This window comes from Macaca mulatta, chromosome 13 (assembly GCF_049350105.2).
Source record: "Macaca mulatta isolate MMU2019108-1 chromosome 13, T2T-MMU8v2.0, whole genome shotgun sequence".
NCBI classification, from domain to species: Eukaryota; Metazoa; Chordata; class Mammalia; order Primates; family Cercopithecidae; genus Macaca; species Macaca mulatta.
Window position 1 is genome coordinate 95,733,187 of NC_133418.1, and position 19,690 is coordinate 95,752,876.

A 19,690-nucleotide genomic window follows, 5' to 3' on the forward strand; every position below is an offset into this window, starting at 1 on the left:
GCTTGGGGGCTCCACGGGGAAGCACAGCTGGGTTTCTCAATGTCTCAACATCTCCCCGGTCAGATGAAGGATGGAGTGCCGGTGCCCCTGATCATTGCAGCCGGAGGTGGCGGCAGGGCCTATGGGGCCAAGACAGACGCGTTCCACCCAGAGAGACTGGAGAATAACTCCTCGGTTCTAGGGCTGAACGGCAATTCCGGAGCCGCAGGTAAAGCGCCGCAAGCATGCCCTCTCCCGGAACCTCTCCCAGGCTTTCAGCTGGGCCCTGATGCCATCGCATGCCTGAGGGCATCTCAGTCACTGGCACCTGGGATGCTGGGAGCTCTGGATATTGGTCCCAATATCCAGGGAGGGAGGGCAGGCAGCACCCTGGGAGCCCTGCAGGCCGTCCTGCTGACCTGGAGCTTGGACTTATAGAAGGTTACTGAGAAAGTGAGGCAGGGAGCAGCCGTCAATCAGCCAGCTGACCCTCCCTGGGTTTTACCAACATGCAACTGTTAGAGCCTCCCCCGGAGATTTCTTCTTCCTCCAGGGGCAGATGAAAAAATTCTGGACAATGTCAGGCCCCCTAGACCCCTATGGTACAGACCTCCAGGCCCAGGGCTGCCAGACCCAAGCATACGCCACTGGAAAATCTCCTTCTTGACTCTCCACGGCTGAGCTCTCTTCCTTCATTAGTGGGAGCCAGAAGCACAACAATGCGAGACAGGCAGGGAAGAGAGTATCAGTTCTCTGATTCCTCTAAAGTCAGCCACCCCAAAGACAGAAAATGCAATTCCTTTTTGTATTTTCTTTTCCACACAATCAGACTGTGGGAGGATCTTAGAAGGCATTTAAGATTTGGGATTAATTAAAACAAATGTGCAAACTGTCTCTCAATTGAGAACAGCTAGAGATAGAAGAGTAGAAACAGTCATGGGTCCACCATGAGGTTCTCCAGTGACGTTCGCAGCACCCCTACCGAGTCCCAGCACCTGCGAAACCCTGAAGCACCTCCGCCTCTGTTGCACATGTGCTGTCAAAACAACGCTGCAGGCTTCCAGGCGGATACCATTCCTGTTTTACAGGAGAGCCAATGGGCTCACCAAGGCCTGATGACTCTTGTTTTTCTCAACATGGTCGAGCTGTTTAGTGATGGAGACAATTTTGTTCGTTCGTTTGTTTGTTTGTTTTTGCGACGGAGTCTTGTTCTGTCGCCAGGCTGGAGCGCAGTGGCACGGTCTCGACTCACTGCCACCTCTGACTCGTGGGTTCAAGCGATTCTTCTGCCTCAGCCTCCAGAGCAGCTGGGATTACAGGCACGCACCACCACACCCAGCTAATTTTTGTATTTTTAGTAGAGATGGGGTTTCATCATGTTGATCAGGCTGGTCTCGATCTCTTGACCTCAAGTGATCTGCCTGCCTCGGCCTCCCAAAGTGCTGGGATTACACACGTGAGCCACTGCGTCTGGCCAGACTCAATTCGTATTTTTAAAACACCGTTGTTCTGATTTTGATATGGGTTATTTTCCTTTCCACACATTTGCTCGAAGGCTGCAAGATGGGTGTGGGGTCAGAAACCTCCTCCGCTGGGGGCTGAGCAGGATGAAAGCACAGCACATGGTCTCCACCATCTCGTTCTGATTTATTTATTATGCACCTGCTCACAGCCCTACACAAACACCAGAGCCAACTTCTGGCCCCTATCGCGCCTAAGGGGCCTTCCCTCTGCCACATGACAACTGCCTTGACAGGCCCACACCCTCCTCTGAGAGCAGAAGGGAGGACAGCGAAACCCAAGCTCAGCACCCACCCTGCAGGCTTCATGGCTGACAAAGTCCCCCCAGCTTGCCTGATGGCCTCGCCTCAGCTCTGCTTGTCCCCATTCTAGATTCAAGCTTGTTCCTGACCTCAGCTTCATTTTCAAAACCTGGCTTCCTCTTTCTAGCAAGACAGTTATCCCACCTACAGGTCCCTCTGGGTCCCAAGGAATCTCGGCCACAAGTGCTTCCAGAAACCCTGCCAGGCCGGTTCACCCGCAGGGCTCCGGCAGACACACACACTGCTGTTTCCACCTTCCCCCATCAATGTCCAGGTCCCCGCCACACATCATCGCTGCAGCAGAAAGGGTTTTAGGGTTTTTAGGATACAGTCGCCCTTTCCTATCCATCAGTTCTGTGTTCGTTGGATTCAACCAACCACCGATCAAAAATATTCAAAAAAAAAAAAAAAGATGATTATGTCTTTACTGAACATGTACAGACTTATTCCCTAAACAATACAATAGCTATTACATAGGATTTACCCTGTATTGGGTATTATATGTAATCTAGAGATGATTTTTTTAATGGGAGAATGTGCAAATACTATGCCACTTTATATAAAGGGACATTTATTTTGGTGTGATGGAGGGATCCTGGAACCAATCCTCCACAGATACTGAGGGACAACTGTAGATGTCTGTTCAAATGTCCTATGGAACAGCAGGGATAGGGGATGTCCTGGAATCTCAAAGGTTAGCAGAAGAGATTTCTTGTGGTCAACCTGTGGCTACACTCAACCTCGGCTCTGTAGATAGCTTCCTTTGCAAGGGCCCAAAGCAGCCCCAGTCATTGGGAAGCACAGCCCCGAGGCTGCCTTTGTTGCCAGGGCATCGTCCTCCACCGACCAGGGCTTCTGCTCCTGACCTTGGAGCGGTTCCTGAGAGCCTGGCCCTGGAGAACCTCTAAGCAGGCTGAGCCGAGGTGTGAGGCTGTCTGCACGCATGTGTTCTGCCTCTCAAGCCCCTGACACTCCTCATCCCTGGCAGTTTGTGGAGCATTTCATACACTCACTGTCTCCTTTGATCTTACATCAACCCCATGAGCTGGGTCTTATTATCCCCAAGCTACAAGTGAAGAAACACAGGCTCAGAATGGGCATTCTTGCCCATGGTTTCTTAGACAGCAGTGGGCTCTGTGGTGCCTAGTCCAGGATTCCTGCAAGGAACTTTAGTGCAGGGTTTTGACATTTGGCTGCTCAAAGACTGATGAGTCCCATTTCTTGTTAGGATGGGAGGCAGTTAATGAAATGAAGGTCCAGCACTATGGGGCTTGGCTGACATGACGAGAAGATAGAGGAACGAGTTTAGTCACCATGCTGCCTGTCTGCCCACCTCCCCCGATCCTTAACCAAGCACAGCCCCTCCTTTTGAGCCAGAGAGGACTGGCAGGAAGCAGGGGTACAAGGCACGCTCTCATCTGGGTGTACTCAGCTGTGGCCAAACAGGTCTCCCTAGGGCAAGCAGCCTCCTGGTTTTCCTACTGTGGTTTTCCTACTGAAGATGGGCCCCGGGAGCTGGAGCTGGTGCGGGCACCCTCCAAGGCGTCCTCCATCCTTCTGGCCAGCATCCTCACGCGGGTTCCCTATCTCTTCCCGCAGGTGGTGGAGGTGGCTGGAATGATAACACTTCCTTGCTCTGGGCCGGAAAATCTTTGCTGGAGGGTGCCACCGGAGGACATTCCTGCCCCCAGGCCATGAAGAAGTGGGGGTGGGAGACAAGAGGGGGTTTCGGAGGGGGTGGAGGGGGGTGCTCCTCAGGTGGAGGAGGCGGAGGATATATAGGTAAAGATGATTCGTGTTCAAGGTGTCACTCCCCCCCCTTAGTCCTAGGCTCCTCACCTCCCTGCCCTCTCCCGGCCCTCCCCTGGCCTGCCCAAGTGTGGACTGTGATGTGACTGCACGCCTCCCTCTCCGCCTGGCTGGACCTGCCGGAGGCAGGGTGTTGGCTCTCGAGCCAGCATCCTGCCTCCAGGCTTCCTCAGCGACAACATCAAGATCCCATGTGATTCTTGATCTCCCCCAAAGTTGATGATAAAGAGGCTTTGGTTTTCCAGACTAGTCTCTGAGTCACCCGTAAGGACTCCCCCAGCCTCCCTTGGATGACCTGGCCAAGCCAGCTCCTGAAGGGGCTGGTTGGTGGTTTCATGGACTCCTCACTCCTGCTCCCTACCCCAGCCCACCAGCTTCGTGAAAGGCGCTGCTGTTCCTGCTGACGAGAGCTACTCCCGAGGGCAACTGCAGGCAGGCTTAGCCCGGCCCTTCAGCAAGCAGCCGGCCATTGACCCCAGCTGCTTCATCTGGGCTTCAGAGCACAGTCAGCAGAGCCTTCTGAAGCTGAGAGGCTGGGAGACGATGGCTCCCCGCTCCCCACAGATTAGGACGAATGCATGCATGCTCTGTGGTGTTCGTGTCTGTGTTTTGCTTTGACGCTGTCTGTAAGATGCTTGTGTTAACCACATGCTCTTCTTTTCCAAGCTGGGTGGGTGGGAGGAGCCCGAGGGGGGAGCCCAAAGATAGCCCAGCCCCAGGTGAAAGGAGGGACAGGAGCCTTAGGGTACAGGGGCTCATCTCCCGCAATCCCCACACCCCGCCACACCCCAACCCTGACCCAGTGGGGCTGGAGAGCAACTCCTCATCCTGACCAGTCCTGGGAGAGGCACCACGGGCGTATCCCAGCCTAGAAGGACTAGAACTTTTAGACTCTTGCTCACATTAACCACTTCTTAGTGGGCCCCCAGCAGAGTGGTAGAGGCCCCTCCTCCATCGGAGCTGGCCTGGACCTGAGGGGAAAGTGGCCACACACCTAGCATCTACTGGGCCAAATCCCATGTGCAGCCTCTGTGCCCTGAGCCTCCCTTCCCTCCCCGCATCCCTATCCCTGAAGCCCCAGTGACCCCCTAACTTTGGCCAGAGCTGCATGCCCCGCTGACGTGCATGTGTGTTGATTTTGGCACCCACCCCCCATGTTAAACTCTGCTCTGGTTTGCTACTCAGGCGGCAATGCAGCCTCAAACAATGACCCCGAAATGGATGGGGAAGATGGGGTTTCCTTCATCAGTCCACTGGGCATCCTGTACACCCCAGCTTTAAAAGGTAGCCCCTCTTCCAGGCAGCAGAACAAACTTCCTTAGGTCAGTCCTCCCACCCAGCTAAAACCTCAGAGTCTCTGACGTGTATCCAGGATACAGAGGCACAATTATGGGTCCCTGGCAGGCAAGCTTCCTAGAGCGCAGGTCACCACATTTTCTGGAAGTCAGGATGCGTGCTTTAATATGAATGCAGAGGCAGAATCCTAGGAAAGGTAACAACAATAGCCCAATACCTGCACCAGCCAACCTAAAGATCACATGTGTGGGCTTCCTCCCACCACCGGCACAAATGCAAACATCCATAGGCACCCATGCCAGCTGCCTCCACTGCACTCTCCATATGCACAGGAAGACTCCCCTACACAGTTGTGCTTCCAGTGGCTATGGGACCTAGGAACAGGGACCAGAGCACCCACAGTGACCACCTGGAGACACAGTACTGAGGCTGGGAGTGGGGAAGCAGGCTCGGCCGGTGACTGACCCTGCCTCCTTGTCACCAGTGATGGAAGGCCATGGGGAAGTGAATATTAAGCATTATCTAAACTGCAGTCACTGTGAGGTAGACGAATGTCACATGGACACTGAAAGCCACAAGGTCATCTGCTTCTGTGACCACGGGACAGTGCTGGCAGAGGATGGCGTCTCCTGCATTGGTAAGGGGGCGGGGCCGGGGGAGGCAGAGGGGCAGACAGCCTGAGATTTGGCGCATGACCACAAGTGGTTTCTGGGTTCCAGGACACCCTGGATTCGGTTTTGTAAGCTGTCTTACCTCCCCTACCTGCGACAGCTCAAGCGCTCTGACCCCTGTGTAAAAGGTGGGCCATGGCTCCTGAAGGAGTCTTAAAAGTCCTCTGGTATAGAACACCATCCCCACTGAGGGGCCATTCTGCCCCCACTTAAACATGCCCAGTGACAGGGACCTCACTGCTCCTAAGGTGCTCTGTTCCCTTGGGCAGTTTCAGAGCCGGAGCCCTGTCCCCTTAACCTTCCTCTCCTAGGTTTCCTTACCGCAGCAGCTTTTCATGTGCAGTGTAAGAAGGCAGTGCTCCCATCCTCCTCCTTTTCTTTTTTTTGGCAGAGTTTCACTCCTGTTGCCTGGACTGGAGTGCAATGATGTGGTCTTGGCTCACTGCAACCTCCACCTCCCAGGTTCAAGCGATTCTCCTGCCTCAGCCTCCCGAGTAGCAGGGACTACAGGCGCCTGCGACTATGCCAGGCTAATTTTCATGTTTTCAGTAGAGACAGGGTTTCACCATGTTGGCCAGGCTGGTCTCGAACTCCTGACCTCAGGTGATCCACCCACCTTGGCCTCCCAAAGTGCTGGGATTACAGGCATGAGCCACCACACCTGGCCCAATCCTCCTCCTTTAACTCTTCTTCAGATTAAATAACCTGTTTGTTTGCAGCAGTTCATACAAGATGCAGTTTTGTGTCTCCTCTCCACGCCGCACTGGTGTCCCTCTTCTGCATGTGTTCCATTGTCGATGTCCCTTTTGAAATGTAGTGTCCAGTACCAAGCACGATGCCTCTGTGTGGTCTGGCCAGCAGAGGGCACAGGCCCCCTCCCCACTCTAAGCCCAGTGCCTCAGGGCCACAGGGAAGTAATTTAGCCTCAGAGGGTGTTACTTAGAGCGCACCCTGTTGTTTGGTCACCTGCGGTCCCCACATCTCTTCCAGATCTACTTTCGTTTCACCTTCCATCCTCACCCTGTAGTTGTGCAGCTCATGTTTTAACCAACGTCCCGCCATTGATATTCATCCCTGTTAAATTTCCCTCCACTCAAAAGCTACAGCTAAAAGCTTGTAAAAACAGGATGAGTCTGGTCCTGCTCGTGATTCTCTGAAAAGAGAAGTGTGACAAGGTCTCCAAAGATGGGAGGGAGCAGGTAGTTTTTGTCACAGCTGGAGAGGTTATTTTTGACTTGGGACCAGCTCAAAGGAGAACGGGTGTGGTTGTCAGTGCCCCACTAGGACCTGTCTTCCAGTGTCGCCCACCCCGGAGCCGCACCTGCCACTCTCACTGATCCTCTCCGTGGTGACCTCTGCCCTCGTGGCTGCCCTGGTCCTGGCTTTCTCCGGCATCATGATTGGTGAGTGCACAGAGCCCCAGGGACTCCCAAGGGGGCGGGAAGGCAGGACGGAATAGTGTCTCAGGCTGTGCCACGGTTGCCAGGGTGTCACTTCATTATGCTAGTCCCTGGAACTCGGTGGGGTGGTGATTAGGGAAGCCCAGGCCAAGCCAAAACCGAAGCTCCCAACCTTCCCCCAACCAGAGCAGCTGCAGTTCCCTGAGGAGCCCCTGATTCTGCACCTCAGCCCCGTGTGTATCCTCTGGCTGATCAGGGGGTGGGGAGCTCTCTTCAGTGTCCATCACGATGGGGAAAGCTCGTCCCCACCCCTAGACGTCACTTCTAGCTCCCATGTGCTTCCGCGGGCACAGCTCCTGTTTGGCTCCCACCCTGTATAATGCACTAGCCCACTCTTCTCCAAACCAGTCCTCCACCACCCTCCAGGCAGAGAGATGGAAAGATCGGTTTCTGAGTATATTTCTGTTCAGCCTGTGAGCCAAGGTGAGCTGACCTGCAGGTCACAGAGAGCTTAGTGTGGTCCCAACCAGCCCTTACTGCTGGCAGAGACATGCCCAGTACAGATGGGCAGAGGCTTGAATAGGGCAGAGGGAAAGGGTCCTGGGAGCCCTCACAGGCCAGGCCCCTGCAGGCAAAGGGATCTTCCAGTAGAAGGGAGATGGCAGCACACGCTGCGTCCCCATATGGTGCCATCCCTCAAAGGGACAGGATAACAGGAGCTAACACTTGTTGCATGGTTACTACATGCTCAGCAATTTACACATTTCAGTTCATTCGATCCTCGAGTAACCCTAATCTGATCGTGGTCGGTCCATAGCATAGAGGAGGGAACTGAGCACATAGTGGGTGACTCGTTTGCCCTGGCCCGTGTGTTGGGGGTGCTGGGCTTTACACACAGAATCTACCCTCTGAATCACAGTTTTGTTCTGGCTCCCATGGAGTTTGCCTTCCAGCACATCCTCACACGTAGGAGTGATAATGGTCATTCACATTGGTAGAGCTCTTTAGAACTTTTCAAAACCATTTTACGTTGGTGAGTTCATTTCATTGACAACCCTGGGGGTGGGGAGTGGGAGTGGTTAGGGAAACAGGGCAGGAGTTACCATCCCTGCTTACAGAGAGGGAAACTACTGTCCAAAGAGGTCCTGTGACCTGGTCCTCACGGCTCAGCTTGTAAGTAACAAGAGGCGGAATTAGAGCTCAGATCCCCAGACACCAGTTTAGAGATCTTTTCATTATGTGGCTCTTCTCCAACTCTGCGGCTTGGCAGTTCTCCAACTATAGGAAACACAATTGACCAAGATCCCAGCTGCACCCTCAAACCCACTGCTGTGATTGCAGTGAAGCTGCCCTACCCCGTGGCTGGCACAGCAGAAATACTAAGGCAGGCCAATTCCTGGGAGCCGTGGGACTCCTCTGATGGCTGACTTTGGCTCCAGAACCCCTTAGGGCCTTGCTGAAAATTCCTTAGGCTGCATGGCACCCAGGAGGCTTCCACCCAACCTTCCCTCCCTCCCTCGTTCACATGGGGTCAGACTTGCAACACGGTCTGCTGGTTCGCCCGGCCTTCCCTGGCTCCCTCCCCATTTCCTCTCATGGGCATTTCTTCTAATAAAATCTGCAGACCATCTTGGGTCTAATCCCGTCTCCAGTCTGCTTCTTGGAGGACCCAGACTAACATGACTCTGCCCTGTATAATACAAATAATTCTTTTCTGTGTTTGTGATTTTTAGCTTTACATTTACTTTAAATCATGTTTCAATTAAAGACACACCTTCACATCTAGAATCATTTTGTTAGTATTTCTAAGTGTGATGGAAAGGTTCAGAGCTCAGGGGAGGATATGGAGATCCAGGGAGGCTTCCTGTAGGAAGTGGCCTGTGTAGTGCTTCAAGGGCCAGGCTGCCTGGTCCAGGCCATGTTGCAGCTGACCATCCATCTGCAGTGTACCGCCGGAAGCACCAGGAGCTGCAAGCCATGCAGATGGAGCTGCAGAGCCCTGAGTACAAGCTGAGTAAGCTCCGCACCTCAACCATCATGACCGACTACAACCCCAACTACTGCTTTGCTGGCAAGACCTCCTCCATCAGTGACCTGAAGGAGGTGCCGCGGAAAAACATCACCCTCATTCGGTGAGCGCCCTGCTGCCATCCTGGGAGGAGAGGGGCTGCAGTCTAGGGGCTGAATGTTATCACAGCATCACAGACTCCTCCAGCCACAAAAGGTCAGCAGAGCCCTCCCTATGGGCACCCCCAGCCCTCCTAGGAGGACAAACCTTGACATTCAGGGCCATGTGTGTTGGTTTACACTAACTCCTATATGTTTATGGAGTTTATACAATGAGAGGAGAACCAGGGCTCTCCTCAAAATTCATTGAGGTATGCTCTCTCCAAGGCTTCCTGGCCCTGCTTCCCTCCAGGGGAGCAGGGGAGCAAAGGGCCCCTCCTCTGAGCATCTAGAGCAACTGTACCTTTCTCTGTCACTCACTGGCAACACTCCCCAGCCAGTACCCCCCGGCGATATGTCTGTCCTAAAGGAGCATGAGCCTCCCCGGGGAAAAGCCATGGTTCATACACCCCTGTGTCCCTGGCAAATATCAGACTCAGTAACTACTGATTGAATGAATAAACATTTGACCATTGTCATGAGTCCCTGGTTGGAATCCTTCTTATTGCATAGCACAGCCGTGTTGAGGGTGTTACTCCTGAGTGTGTACGTTATCCCCTGCCTCTTGTGTTTGTCCACTAAATGTGAGCCCCGGGCTCAGGAGCCCCAGCTGCCTCATTACTGTGGCCTGTTTGACTCTGTCTCATCTTGTATTCTCCTTTGCACAGGGGTCTGGGCCATGGCGCCTTTGGGGAGGTGTATGAAGGCCAGGTGTCCGGAGTGCCCAACGACCCAAGCCCCCTGCAAGTGGCTGTGAAGGTAAGAAGTGGCTCACTCTTGAGCCTGCCCTTGGCTTGCAGACTCTGTAGGCTGCGGCTGTCAGCTCACAGCCTCCTCCTCCTCCCCACCTTCCCCTTCTCTGCCCAGACGCTGCCTGAGGTGTGCTCAGAACAGGACGAACTGGATTTCCTCATGGAAGCCCTGATCATCAGGTAAGGCCACAGAGAGACACCCTCACCCCAACTCCCCACTGCCCCAAAGAACCTGGAGAGGTTTCTAACACATCGATGTCTCCAAGGGAAATGGTGTTGTCCCCAGCATGTCCCCTTTTCTCCAGTAGGAGACTCCCAAACATTCTAGACACTTCTTACCAGACTGGAACAACCCCTGGTGGTTGTTTCAGAAACAAAATCTGTGTGGCCTAATAATCCCACCGATGTCACGGTCTGCAACCAGTTCCCTGCTGTTCTCCATTGGTTCTTCTTCCCTCACTTTTTCTTAAGAAATGGAACATGCTAGACTTTGACAGTACAAGATACAATCTCCCTCCCAAACCCTTCACCAATCCCAGTAAATGTGCTCCTAATATGATGGAAGGCCACCCCATCCTAGGCTCCCATCAGCAGGGATGAGTCTCAGCTGGCTGCACCTTTTGACTTGAGGTTCCAGGGTCTGTATTTAAGCTGAGAGTCTCAGTGCCTGTGGCTCCTGAGGGCATCCACAGTGGCAGCAGATCCCCTCAAGGAGGAGGCAGATGTTTGACCTCAAGATCAGGTGGAGGCTCATGGCCCCCATCACACCAGGAAGTCTCTGAACGTCCTGACAGGTGGGGGCAGATTGGGATGTCCCCTTGGTGGAAGTGGCAGGGGTAACAAGGCCAGGCAGTGTGAGCGATATGGCTGTGAGGTCTGGAGTCACAGGAGAACACACAAAATAACATTTATTTTCTGATGATACATGTAATTCCTGATTATGAATAAAACTTGGCAAGTATGAGATTATATTGAAGAAGACCCAAATCGCTCAATCTCACTACTTGGTGGTAACTAACCATTATATGTTGGTGTCTAATCACCCAGTCTTTCAACACTTGGGGGGGGCATGTACACGTATGTGTATGCACACACATGCATGCACATGTTGGCCCATGTGGAATTCCTAGGCCCCACTGCCTGTGTGTTCTAAAGGGATCATGTTAACAAGAAAACCCAAGTCTTGGTCCCCTCCATGAGGAATCCACAGGAAACTGATGGACTTATGAGGCCATCCCCTTTGCCTGGCTCTGTTTCACACGCCGTCACCTGGCAAGTCTCACCCAGTCTCTCTTAGAAGCAGTTGTTTTGCTTCACCTTCTGCCTGAGACCTTCCTGGGAGAAATCGACCATGAATTCTAGTGCCCAGTCCGTGCACCAGTATCTGAGAAAGACACCGTCCTGCCCCCGAGACACTCTCTCACCCAAGTGCCTGAGCAACATCCTCGCACCTCCAGCCCCTCTCATGCAAACGGAACTCCTGTGGAGCCTGCTCTGGTTCTTCCCACCTGCTCACCAGCGAGATTCTGGGTTTAGGCTCAGCCCGGGACCACTGCTGCCCCTATTTACAGAATGCATTTATACATTGTAGCTGCTGAAAATGTAACTTTGTATCCTGTTCCCCCCAATTTAACATTCCCCCAGACTCAGCTAATTTTGGTTATACCCCACTCTGCTCTGCAGCAAATTCAACCACCAGAACATCGTTCGCTGCATCGGGGTGAGCCTGCAGGCCCTGCCCCGGTTCATCCTACTGGAGCTCATGGCAGGAGGAGACCTCAAGTCCTTCCTCCGAGAGACCCGCCCTCGCCCGGTGAGTGAGAACCAGTCTTTGCTGCAGTTGTTGTGCCAAGGACAGGAGCAAGGATGGAAGGAGCAAGAGTGGGCAGCCTGGGTAGCAAGTTCCTCGGTGGAACCCAGGGAGTCAACTTTAGGCTTGGATAGGGGGGTGACTGACTGGAAGAGAATGAACAGAAGACAGAGGTAGATGACGGCTAAGCCCCAGGCCCAAGGAGCTTGTGCAAGGCTCCTGCAATGCATTTGTGTTAGTCCATTCTTGCATTTATATAAGAACTACCTGACACTGAATAATTTATAAAGAAAAGAGGTTTAATTGGCTTATAGTTCTGCAGGCTGTACAGGAAGCATGGCTGGGGAGGCCCCAGGAAACTTACAATCATGGCAGAAGGTGAAGGGGAAGGAGGCACATCTGACATGGCTGGAGCAGAAAGAAGGGAATGCAGGGGGAAGTGCTATACACTTTTAAACAACCAGATCTCATGAGAACTCATTCACTATCATGAGAACAGCAAGGGGGAAATCCACCCATGATCCACTCACCTCCCACCAGGCCCCTCCTCCAACAATGGGGATTACAATTCAAGGTAAGATTTGGGCAGGGACACAAATCCAAACCATATCTGCATTCTATAGCCTGGATCCATTCCCATGGTCTGCTGACTCTGGAAAACCAAACTAGAGACAAACACAGAGGGGAACTTTCATGCCAGCCATGTCACTACTCAAGCAACTGACCCGGGCAGGTCACTCTGCAGCTACTCATTCAGAGCCCACTGTCCTCATGTCTCAAGTAGGGATAATAATGCCTGGACATTCCAACCTCATATTTAGGAAGGTGCTACACACATCTTATGGTTAACAGAGCTTGGGAAGTGAAGATACCCAGGGTGGACCCAAGAATCCCAAGCTCCAGCCCCAACTTGGCCATTAGACACCCATGTGGTTTAGGGCAGTCTTAAACCTTTAACCTGGGTATCCACACAGGTGAGATTTGAGGATTGGACTAGAACATCTCAAAGGTGGTTCTAAATTATTAAACATAGCACCCTGGGCAGACCCAGAGCCCAGCTGCCCATGCTTGGGTCTGCAGGTCTTCAGCAGGCCCTGGGTACCAGGAACTGGAACTGAGCAGGCCCCAGGGTTAGGATCTAGGCTTCCTCCAGGAACCACTGTACTGTGGGGATCACAGGGAAGACTTGCACAGTAAAAGCAGCGGCCACCCTCCCGCCCCCAGGAAAGCAGGGAAGGACCAACAGCCAGTGGTTCCAGAAAGCCCAACCTGACCACACTGCTCACAGGGACTCAAAGTGGTGATGGAAGCCCTGCAAGGTCATGGCTGTTCTGATCTCCACCTTCAGTCAGGATCCATGTAAAATACCTTCACCTTAGCCACTGGGTGACCCATCTCGGTATCTAAGAAGAATACTGTCTTACCCCTTGAGAAGAGGAATGTGTGTGCACCTGAGCATACCTGGCAGGAGGACTGGGCAGGGAACAGGGAGATAAAGATTACCCCTGTCTCATAAGAGCCCTCGTCAGCTAGCATCCTCCTCAGACCTTTCACATTTCTCAACACCACCCTATGAACAGACGATGCAGATCTCTCCCCAGTTCTATGAATGAGAAAGCTGTGGCCCAGAGAGATTATGGGACTTGCCGTGGCCACACAGGAAGTGGAAGAGCTGGGACTAGAACTCAGGCCTTATGACTCCTGATTCAGTGCTCTCTCCAACTTACTGCTTATCCAGTGGTCCCCTCTGGGAAACTGTAAACTATCAAGATGAGGTTGGGTGCTTAAAGCCAACACTGCCAGGCATCCCGGCATCTCTGCCAGGGTACAAGCATCAGATTCACTGGCTTTCCCACCACCACCTAGGAGGGCAGAGCCTTTGACCCTCATGCCCTGAGATTCTCAGCAGCGCTGCTGTCAGTGGGGGACATGTGGTATCACACTTTGGGGAGAGGCACAGCCCTGGTTCTCCTGCTGGACCTTCCTGAGGCTCAAGAAGAGAAAGTCGTATGTATGCAAAGGAGACAGACTTTGCAAAGGGAGTCTGGGAGCCCAGCACTTGGCAAGTTCAAGGACTTCAGGGGCAGGAGAGGGCAGGAGTGAGGAGTGGGCCTTCTCTCTCTCTCTCTCTCTCTCTCTCTCTCTTCCCCTTTCTCTCTCCCTCTCTCAAACACAAAGGCATCTCTCTCCTTTGATGATGAAAGATGATTCCAATATTATTACAAAGAACAAAGTCCAGCAAGGAAAGGCAGATCATTCAATCTCTCACCACCCCCAACCCAGAGTGCCGCCCTTGGAGAGTCTAACAGGAGCCTGTCCCCAAGTTCTGCCCTCTAACAGCAGGCACTACCTAAGGGTCGCCCACAGCGGGGAGGGGGCCTGCCCTTGGAAGAGCCACTTCTCAGGGCCAGAGTCCCACCCTCACCCAATCTGCTCTTTCAACCCCTGGCCCCGCTTCTCCTCTGTGTGGCTCTCGTTGCCAACCAGGCACACTCCGGCAGCACCCCAGTCATGGTCCTCCCCGCCTCCCATATACCCACCAGGCCCAGGTGAGCTGTCCTTCCTGGGATCCTTGGCTGATTTCAAATGTCCAATTGTGGTCCTCCAGAGCCACCAATGCGGATGTGTTTGTGGCAGCAGCTTCCCTGGGGCTTAGCTGGGCTTCCTGCATGGATTCTCAGGGTCACAAAATCCAACTTTGTAAGATAAGGATTCAGTGGACTGTGAAAAAGGAATGTGATTTCCAGCATACAGACAGGACTAATATCAGTAAATCCTACACAGGATAAAAGAGGGTGCATCGGCCAAGGGACATGAGGGATGGAGAAACATGTGCTGTGAAGAGAAAGTGGGTGGAGGTGTGCCTCCAGATGCTGAAACTCAGACTTCAGAGGCCTGAATTCCACCTGATTTACTTGTTGGAATCACCCTGATACTCCCAGGGGTTCCCTGATGACCTACTGTGTGCAGGCACCAGGCTTGGGGTGCAGAATCAGACAAGGTCTCTGTCCTCACTTCCTGCCAGCTCTGGAGCTCAGTGGCTCCACAGACCTTAGATCAGGATCAAAGGCCCTTTGAGATGGGATAAAAGGCTCTGGCCTCCGACAACGTCTGTGCAAACATGAAATGACAGAACGGACGTGCAGACGCGGTAGACAGAGTGGATGCCCAGGTCAGCCGTGCCTGTCATGGAAACGAAATGCGTGGGTACAGATGAAAACAGCACTTGGTCCCAGGACTCCACCTCTTCGGGAATGAAGATCCCTTTTTAATGTCAAAAAAAATTCTACAGACCCAATATTTATTCAGTAAATATTTATGCAGGGCTTCCTATATGCCAGGCATAGGTAAGAGCCGTACTTTAGTATCCATGAATTCAGTCAATAATGACAAAAGCCATTAAGAATTCAGTAATCTCTTTATAAAGGTGTGGGTCATCAATCACAACAGTGTCTGTCTGTGACTATTTGGGACATGGCAATGCCTGTGGGTAGTGGCTGTATGGAAGACATTCAGAATACAGTTGGCTTATTGGATTCCAGAGGTCCACAGTCCACAGGCAAGAGACCAGCGATGGCAATGCTGGCTCCAAACACATAAGGGACATCTGGTGCCAAGGAGAAGTGAGGACTTCTCGCTGCTTTTTTGTTGTTGTTGTTTGTTTTTGAGATGGAGTCTGGCTCTGTTGCCCAGGCTCTGTGGCCCAGTCTCGCTTCACTGCAACCTCTGCCTCCCCGGCTCAAGTGATTCTCCTGCCTCAGCCTCCCGAGTAGCTGGGATTACAGGCATGTGCCACCATGCCCGGCTAATTTGTGTATCTTTAGTAAAGACAGGGTTTCACCATGTTGGCCAGGCTGGTCTCAAATGCCTGACCTCAGGTGATCTGCCCGCCTTGGCCTCCCAAAGTGCTGGGATTACAGACATGAACCATTGCACCTGGCCATTCCTCACCGCTTTTCAAAGTGGGCTTCTGCTGTACTTTGTTTATGTTCCCCATCTGCATTCTTTGCCTCTTTTTCATCATTCCCTCTCATCTATATATGCATCAATTTTAAAACATCTGCCGGGCACAGTGTCTCACACCTGTAATCCCAGCACTTTAGGAGTCTGAGGCGGGCAGATCGCCTGAGGTCAGGAGTTCGAGACCAGCCTGGCCAACGTGGTGAAACCCCATCTCTACTTTAAAAACACAAAAATTAGCCAGGCCTGGTGGCGGGCACCTGTAATCCCAGCACTCGGGAGGCTAAGGCAGGAGAATCGCTTGAACCTGAGAGGCGGAGGTTGCAGTGAGCTGCATCATTGCACTCCAGCCTGGGCAACAGAGCGAGACTCCATCTCAAAAAAGAAAAAAGAAAAAAAAAAAGAAAAATCCTATTCTGTTTTTCACTTGGCAAAAGGATTCCTACCCTTTGTCCTGTGATGGTTCATCTCTGAATACTTAGGGAGAAGCTATTAATGCTTTAGAAAGGAAGCAATCTCAATGTTATTCTATTTTATTTTTAGAATATATTATCCTTTGGGAATAGCCCCTCAGAAGCTGTGATACCAAACAAATCACTCCTGTTTTCTCAACAGTAAAAGTAGGATATTGACCTAAAGGGCATCCCTGAAGGAAACACCAGTGCCCTAGGGGCCTCCCACTCACACGTGCTCTCAGAAGAACCCATGCGCAGACAGCCCTCAGAGCCGCGGCTCTCCCTCCCTGGACTCTCATGCACACGGGCGGGCAGCAGAGACTCTGATCATTCCCATCAAGCAGCACCCACGCCTACTTGATCTTCCAACTCCATCCCGCAAACCCACCATGGGGAGCACCCATAGCAAGGCCCACAGCCATGGCCGTGAGAACAGCTGGGTCCGAGGAAGTGCTGCACTCCAGTGGCAGATGCGGATAAAATCCTGATTCCAACTCTTTGCCCCAGGAGGGATGCAGATGGGTGCACTGGCTGGCGATGCTCTGCAAGTCTAGATTCAGCATCAGGTTTGCCAATGTCCACAGGTCCTCCCACCCCACCCCACCCATGCCTATAGCCCCTCCCAGACACACACAACCCATGCCACACACACAAAAAACACACATACACACCACATGCATATACACAACTCACATCACAGGCACCACACATATTGACAACACACAAAAAACACACCACACACGTACATTACATACACAAAACATATACACACATCTAAACACAACACACAAAACACACCACACACATACAACACACACACTACACTACCCGGTTCAAGTGATTCTCCTGCCTCAGCACACACCACACACACGCCCCCCACACACAAACACACCACATAGACATATACCACATACACTACACATACACACCTCACATATACACAACACACTCCGCACACATGCCCGCCACACACACCACACATATACCACATACATATACTCACACACACCAGACACATTACACATGCCATACACACACACCACACACCCAGACACACCATATACCACATACATATACTCACGCACACACCACACAATCACACATGCCACGCACACACCACACACACACACAACACACATCGTATATACCACACATATACACACCACACACACTACACACACAGACACACCACACATATATACCACATAGACACACATACACCCACACACACATACACACCACGCACACCTCACACACCCTACACATACCACACAATACACAAAACACAAACATATACACACCCCCCCACACACACACCCCCACACACACCCCACACACATATATATACACAACACATGCACAAAACACACACACCACACGCATATATACACAACACGCACCACACGCATACACACCACACACACACACACCACAGACATGTACACACCACACACCCCCCATAACCCATGCTTGCTGACCGTCTGCCCTGCGCACACTGATTAGTGGAGCAGTTAATCTGCTCTGAGCAGCCAAGGACAGGGAGCCACATCAGCCTGGCCCATGAGTTAATGCCCGGAGAGATTTAGTCCCCACAGCGCTCCAGGCTCCTGGGGCTTCCGAGACATCTATGGCCCTTGCATCCTCAGTGATGGGCACTAAGACACAAAGATACTGGCAGGAAGAGAATCTTCCTGAAGGCTCTAGCACAGCTAGGACCGGGGCCTGCTCTGGTAGGGACAGAGGGCACGTTCCTGAAGAGCGAAAAGGTATTTATTTCTCGTTAGGGGCAGAGGGGGTACCTCTGCTCCTGAGGAGGCCTCTGGAGAGCTAGACACAAGGAGCTGTTTTCCGAGTCCCCCTGGCCTCCCATGTGGCAACCCCTCAATACCTCAGGTCCCCTGATGAGGCACTGCCCGAGGCTGCTGGCATCGTGCTCCTGACAACCCAGGGAGGCCGACAGTTCCATGCCACTGTCACAATGAAACTGTGGCTCTGAGAGGCTGAGCAGCCAGCCCCAGACCACATGGCCTGGAAGGGGCCAGCAGGCTGCAGCCCGGGTCAGCTCGATGGTCCACTGAAGTGTGGTGGTTGCCATTTGTGGGTGCTGTACTCCGCATTCGCTGTGCGTTGGGCACCATATTCACATACACTCCGTCCCCGCTCAGGCACTCTCTCTTCCATTTTAACTCCTTAGATCCTCTCCCAAGGAGGAGGGAGGATGCCTCTCCTGACCCAGATCCTTAAAGCCCATCTCCGGGCAGCTTTGGCTCCACTCTTATTAGCTGTGTGACCTGGAGTGAGTCACTTAGCCTCTCTGAGCCCTCAACCTTCTCATCTTTAATACGGAGATCACCTTCTCTTCCAGACCTACCACATGGCAGATCATGTGTGTGCTCTGGGGAATGTAAGGCACCGGTAGGGGTACTATCCACTCTCAGTTTTCTCCCCTAGAACTGAAGCGTGGCCTAGAGAAGCAAGGCTGTTCTGCCTCCACCAGACCCAGGCCATTGCTCCACAGAGTCCTGGGGAGGCCCTGATCTATGGCAGAGAAAATCCCCAGCAGGCTAAGCCTGTACCCAGACCCCACCTGGTTCCACCGCTGCCACCTGGCTAGGTGACTTCCCTGTGAGCACCTCAGGACTAAAGAGCCCAGTCCTCAGCCCACCCTTTGAAAGAAGAGCAAAATAGGAGAGCTACAAGCATGCATTTCCTGCAGGGAGTTTGCCCAGGTGCTCAAGAGTCACGAGCTTAAACACCTTTCTTGGGGCAGCCCTAAAGGGGTGGATTTGACACCCTACCTGCATGAGCTTTCCTGAGTAGGTATGAGAATCATGTTCCTCCAGGTAAATCCTGGCCTGGGGCTGTCATCAACCAATCAGCCGCCCAACACTCACTGAACCCCCAGAGTGTGTCCAGCATTGTGCTGGGTGCTGAGGGAGGGTGAGATCCTTGTCTCTGGAACTTCAACAAAGTGACTTGGGGAAATGGTGAAATCAACATGGAACAACACAGTGACTCAGACACTGCCTGAGGCTGAGCTGCCGCACACGTCAGGGATTTAGGAATTAAAAGAGAGGCCAAGATGGGATGTCGCCTTCTGAAAAGGCTTCATTGTGCTCAGCAAGGCTGTCCAGGAAGCCAAGATGGGATGTCCCCAGAGGGGTAGGGAGGTGACATCTCCTTTTGCATGAAAGAGACCTCATGCAGAAAAGCTTGCGATAGCTCATAATTGCCCAGCATTTCCCAAAAGCTTTTCTTTTTCAATCAATTTTAGCACTGGATCTGCTTGAAGAAAATTAGTTTTAAGAAATATTTTAAGACATTTAAATCGAGGATTTTAAAAACTGCTCTATTCCCCCGTGGTTTCCTCCCAAACTTGTTTATAAATTGGGGATATTCAAATGCTTATGAAGATTGGGGTGAGAGAATGTGCACAATAAATTAAAACGAAAGAACACCTGCTCCAGCCTGGCTTCCCGGAGTCTGGGTGCTCCGAGCCTTCGCTGCACGCTAGCATCACATTACCTGGGAAGATTTCAAATACACAAATGCTGTGCCCACTTAGAGAG

General features: G+C 52.4%; 1 protein-coding gene across 1 annotated transcript in view; it reads left to right on the top strand.

The window, feature by feature from the left end:
* ALK (ALK receptor tyrosine kinase) overlaps positions 1-19,690 on the top strand; it is a 754,225-nt gene that overhangs the window by 704,906 nt on the left and 29,629 nt on the right. The window contains exons 15-23 of the mRNA XM_015112031.3: positions 64-208; positions 3,402-3,584; positions 4,797-4,895; positions 5,392-5,544; positions 6,877-6,981; positions 8,924-9,110; positions 9,813-9,903; positions 10,012-10,076; positions 11,580-11,709. Of these exons, the coding sequence (XP_014967517.3) occupies positions 64-208; positions 3,402-3,584; positions 4,797-4,895; positions 5,392-5,544; positions 6,877-6,981; positions 8,924-9,110; positions 9,813-9,903; positions 10,012-10,076; positions 11,580-11,709 (1,158 nt within the window). The remainder of the gene's footprint in view (positions 1-63; positions 209-3,401; positions 3,585-4,796; positions 4,896-5,391; positions 5,545-6,876; positions 6,982-8,923; positions 9,111-9,812; positions 9,904-10,011; positions 10,077-11,579; positions 11,710-19,690) is intronic.